The sequence below is a fragment of the Hippocampus comes genome, unplaced genomic scaffold, assembly GCF_001891065.2.
Source record: "Hippocampus comes isolate QL1 unplaced genomic scaffold, H_comes_QL1_v1.1 scaffold17, whole genome shotgun sequence".
Lineage (NCBI taxonomy): Eukaryota > Metazoa > Chordata > Actinopteri > Syngnathiformes > Syngnathidae > Hippocampus > Hippocampus comes.
In genome coordinates, this window is record NW_017805002.1 from 3,049,645 (window position 1) to 3,054,590 (window position 4,946).

General features: G+C 45.9%; 1 protein-coding gene across 1 annotated transcript in view; it reads left to right on the forward strand.

Moving 5' to 3' along the window:
• adora3a.2 (adenosine A3 receptor a.2) overlaps nt 1-3,412 on the forward strand; it is a 6,343-nt gene extending 2,931 nt beyond the window's left edge. The window contains exon 2 of the mRNA XM_019857994.1: nt 2,407-3,412. Coding sequence (XP_019713553.1) covers nt 2,407-3,067 — 661 coding nt within the window. The 3' untranslated portion in view covers nt 3,068-3,412. The remainder of the gene's footprint in view (nt 1-2,406) is intronic.
• The last annotated feature ends 1,534 nt before the right edge of the window (nt 3,413-4,946 follow it).

Genomic DNA, 4,946 nt, shown 5'->3' on the forward strand with positions numbered 1-4,946 from the left:
CACTTGCGGTGTCATTGTCTCTCCTATTACCCCGAGATGGGACCGTCTGGTTGCAGAAAATCAAGCTCGGTGCTGTGGTGAGTGGTCATTTTCATGCACTTTGAATTTGCGTTGTATCGTATTTTGAAGGCATTAAACATTGCCATAGCGATTGGAGTGTTGCGGCCAGATTAGACGCTCCTTGTGTTTATTATGATATTTCGAAAACACCACAGTTTTCATGCAGCTCATACCATATTATTTTGTTGTATTATTTCCGCCACACCTTAAATGCCGGTCCCTGAAAATATTGTCTGACATAAACCGGTCCGTGGGGCAAAAAAGGTTGGGGACCCTTGATCTATGGTGATACTTGTTCCTAATCCCGTGGTTATGGTTTTGCTACACCATAGCATGTATTTTCTCGTTCAAAATTCAGTTTCTGACACTACATGTTCACTAGGGTAGATTGAGACACATCAATCGTAGGTGGCTTTGCACTCCCATTTTAGGGACCGATTTCTAAAGATAAATCTTTTAAATTATTTTAGTTTATCAAAGTAGCTATTTTTGGCTTGCGAAATACAAATGTTGAGTTGTTTATCTCTAAGTCAATAAAAAGAAAGAAACAGTGATGGATGGATGGATGGATGATGGCCAGGGCGGCCCGGTGGACCAGTGGTTAGCACGTCAACCTCACAGTGCAGAGGTACCAGGTTTGATTCCAGCTCCGGCCTTCCTGTGTGGTGTTTGCATGTTCTCCCTGGGCCTGCGTGGGTTTTCTCCGGGTACTCCGGTTTCCTCCCATATTCCAAAAACATGCATGACAGGTTAATGGAACACTCTAAATTGTCCCTAGGTGTGAGTGTGAGCGCGGATGGTTGTTCGTCTCTGTGTGCCCTGCGATTGGCTGGCAACTGGTTCAGGGTGTCCCCCATCTACTACCCGAAGACGGCTGTGATCGGCTTCAGCACATGTGTGAGGATAAAGCAGATCAGAAAATGGATGGATGGATGGATGATGGCCAGTCCTATCTGCAAACAGCCATTTACGGCCTTACTGAAAATAATTAGGTCCACAGGATTATATGCAACAAATACGTTTTTGAAATTAAGAGCCAAGGACAGTTCAGTAGCACATTTCAAGTACCTGTAGCTACAATTGAAACTCAACATAAGCGTAAAACAAAAGCTTATGTCGTTTAATATGTCAAATTGCACTAAAATGTATGTCTTCGGCCGACAACAACCTCTAAAAACATCATTTCACATCAATTGGGTTGATCCATATTCCATTTTTTCTTTCTGCGATATATCAGCACATCCACCATATTGGATTTGACCATTGTATCAGCCATAAAATGGGCAAAAAACATTTGTAAAATTGAGTTAGAATGACATAATACGTTGTTCAATCAAAAGCAATGGTTTGGTATTCATCCAGTGAGTTCGAGCTTGATGATGCATCTCAAAGGAGCAAGTGAACGAGATATACTCAGAATAGATTGACTTTGCCTTATTCACTACAGCTAAATGTACTGTAACTATTGTCTAATGGTGGTTGTCGCAAAAGTCGCCATTCACGACTATAGACTGGAAGCAGCAGCGCTATGCAAATAGATCCAAATATATAGATCAGTGGAAGGGAACTTCGATTCCTCGACAGCCATGTCTTGCCTGTTTTGGATCTCTCCGTACTCCAACACGTCTGATTCAATTGATAATGATCATTTCAGGCTTTGACAGAGCTCTAAAACAGGCAGGATATGACTCTTGAGGAACCAGAGTTCCTGATATAGAGCAAAGTAAGTGCTGTCTATAGGGTGTGAATAATACTTGGGCTCCCCCATGCACTTCATGTTTCATGCACTGGATGGAGAAAACTTTTTTTTTTTTTTTTAACCGCACAGTTTACTGTGCCAAGTGGGAGCGCTGGCAAGATGATGAACCTATTAGTCGACTAGTCCAAGATTAGATTTTACTATTCTGCATAAACATCTAACACTTCAGGGTGATTGATCACTAATCACATGTTTTTGGAATCTGTCTTTTCAATTGGGCAATGTACCAAGAATATCTGACTTGCCTGTCTGCTGGCCACACCATACAATAACGCAATGTGTAACAGTGAAATGTCAGGCCGCTGACACAGTCTTCATACATCTGTGTGGGTCTTAGAAAATGAAATTCAGCTGATGGTGATGGAAATTGCCCTTTGTCTCGCTAGCTTTGGCTGTTGCGATTGCTACTATTAAAAAATCAGTGGCACATTAGGACTTGTGGCAAGGAATGAGTGGCTTGAAGTGAAGCACCACCTTTTTATTCATCAAAGAAGTTATTTGCGACAACACGCATCAACATTACATACTGTATTGCTTTACGATACTGAAAACAGGCTAGTGAAACATCCATACTGTCTTGTTTGCAGGTACAAACGGACGGTAACACAAAGACATTCATGGTCTGTGGTTGCTGCATGTTGGCTTGTCGCTCTGCCTCTGAGTTTCGCGCCCATGCTGGGCTGGCACAACGAAGACACCACCTCCCCAGAGTCTCCCAACTCCATGTTCATTTGCCAGTTCATCGCCGTGATCCCGATGTCCTATCTGGTCTACTTCAACTTCTTCCTCTGCAGCCTGACACCGCTACTAGTCATGTCGGCACTGTATGGCTACATTTTCTACATCATTCGTGGCAACCTCAAAGAAAAGCCGGGCAACGGGTCCCAGGCCAGATCTCACATCTACCTGAAGAAAGAGAGGCAGCTAGCAGGCTCTCTTGCCCTGGTCCTGATCCTCTTCGCCCTCTCCTGGATCCCGCTGCACGTGCTGAACTGCGTTGCCTACTTTGAATTGGCCGCAGTGCCAGTGAGCGCTTTTCACGTGGGCATTCTGTTGTCTCATGCCAACTCTGCTGTGAATCCAGTGGTGTATGCCTTTAAGATACACAAGATCAGGACGGCGTACCTGAAGATCTGGCAGAGGTGCCTCACATGCGGGGATGAACTCCAAGGCTCTCAGTCCAGCCAGTCTATGGACAACAACCAAAGTAGCAACAGTATGAACAACAATGTGCCGTTACGTGCATAACGTGGTCATATTATGGAAAATGTACTCTTTAAATGCACGTATGCAGTTGGTGGTTTCCTAGAGTGCCTGTATACCGATCAAGTGTAAATTAAAAAAATCTTTTGTTGTCTGCCTTTTTCTGAAAATTTGTCTGAGCGTGCCAGGGGAGGCAGGGGACATTGAGTCATGTTCCGTGCCTCTGTTGTTGAGGCGACCAATCGGAGTTGTGGCCATAAAGTGGTTTGTGCCTGTCGTGGTAGCAACTCCTCCACATTGAGAGGAGCCAGATAAGGCGGCTCGGGCATCTGATTTGGATGCCTCCTGGACATCTCCCTGGAGATGTGTGCCAGGCATGTCACACTGGCAGGAGGCCATGAGGACGACCCAGGACACACTGGATAGGCTATATCTCCCACCTCGCCTGGGAACGCCGTGGGATGAGTTGGAAGACGCGGCTGGGGAGAAGGAAGTCTGGGCTTCCTTGCAGAAGCTACTGTCGCTGCGACCCGACCCCAGATAGGCGATAGAAAATGGATGGATGGATGGATGGATGAATGGATGTCTAAGCGGGTTGATCTGCATTTCGTCCCCATTGATCGGTCACAGTGTGGTGGATTTAGATACACTTGCACAACCACCATTCATTTGGAGTGTGGGCGCAGAAGAGTGAAATACCGCAGGACTACAGTTTCTCAAATAAAATCATGCGGAGTCACCCACATCCCCCACCGATGTGACACTTCTGCTTGCATTGTCAAACCATAAGGCAGAGCTGTATTCAGTTTCGTTGGATGGACAAAACAGTGTGAGCTTTTCATAAGTGGCACTAGCCGTGGGATGGTATTCATTTTGTCTCTCTGCAGGCTTGCACCATATACAAACAGTGGAGTACATGAACTGCTGAGGAGTTAAAATGGTTCAACTAATGCTGATAAGCGGCATTTACTTGACTGTTTTATTGATTTCAAGTACTCTGTCCTCTGTGTTGTATTTTTATTCGTGGAAAACACTTTGTTTCAGCTGCAGTTTTGTTTGAGTGCCCTATAAATAAAACTGAGTTGCACTGAAAGGCGGCCTAGTGGGCCAGTGGTTAGCGCGTCGACCTCACAGTGCAGAGTTACTGGGTTCGATTCCAGCTTCGGCCTCTCTGTGTGGAGTTTGCATGTTCTCCCCCTGCCTGCGTGGGTTTTCTCCGGGTACTCCGGTTTCCTCCCACATTCCAAAACATGCATGGCAGGCTGATTGAATGCTCTAAATCAGGGGTCCCCAACCGCCGGTCCGCGGACGGGTACCAGTCCGCGGACCATTTGGTACCGGGCCGCAGAGAATAAAATAAATAATTTATTAATGACCGCATTTTGGCCGAATTAACTTTGGCCTGTGCCCCTTGACACAACAATATGCCTGTCTACTCTCAAAATAGCAGTGGTTCTTAACCTGTATTCGATTGACCCCGGTTAATTCACGTTTTTTTGCATCCCCCCGGGTTCGGTGAGCCGATCTCGGTGGTTCGACGGAGTTTCTGCCACGGAGGGTAAGACACACGCGACTCAACACTTGAATTGTTCTGACACGCCCGCTTGGCCATCATTGGCTGTAAAGATATTGCTTGTCCAATCAGTGCTGTGGGAAATTTAGTTCGCTCACGCCCTACGTCGGGCGTGAGCGTCACATTTATTCGCACAAATTAGCCTCCACTAACGAAAATGAGTGAAAAACAGATGTCCTTGGACAGCTTTTTTACGGGGAAAAGGGCATCTGATGAGCCCCAAGATGAGCCCACAACCTCGAAGAAAACAAAATCTGCTTTTAACAGACAATACCAAGAATCCTACCTAAGATATGGGTTTGTCGCAGCAGGTGACTCTCTGGCGCCATGTCCGCTCTGCATTGTAGGTGG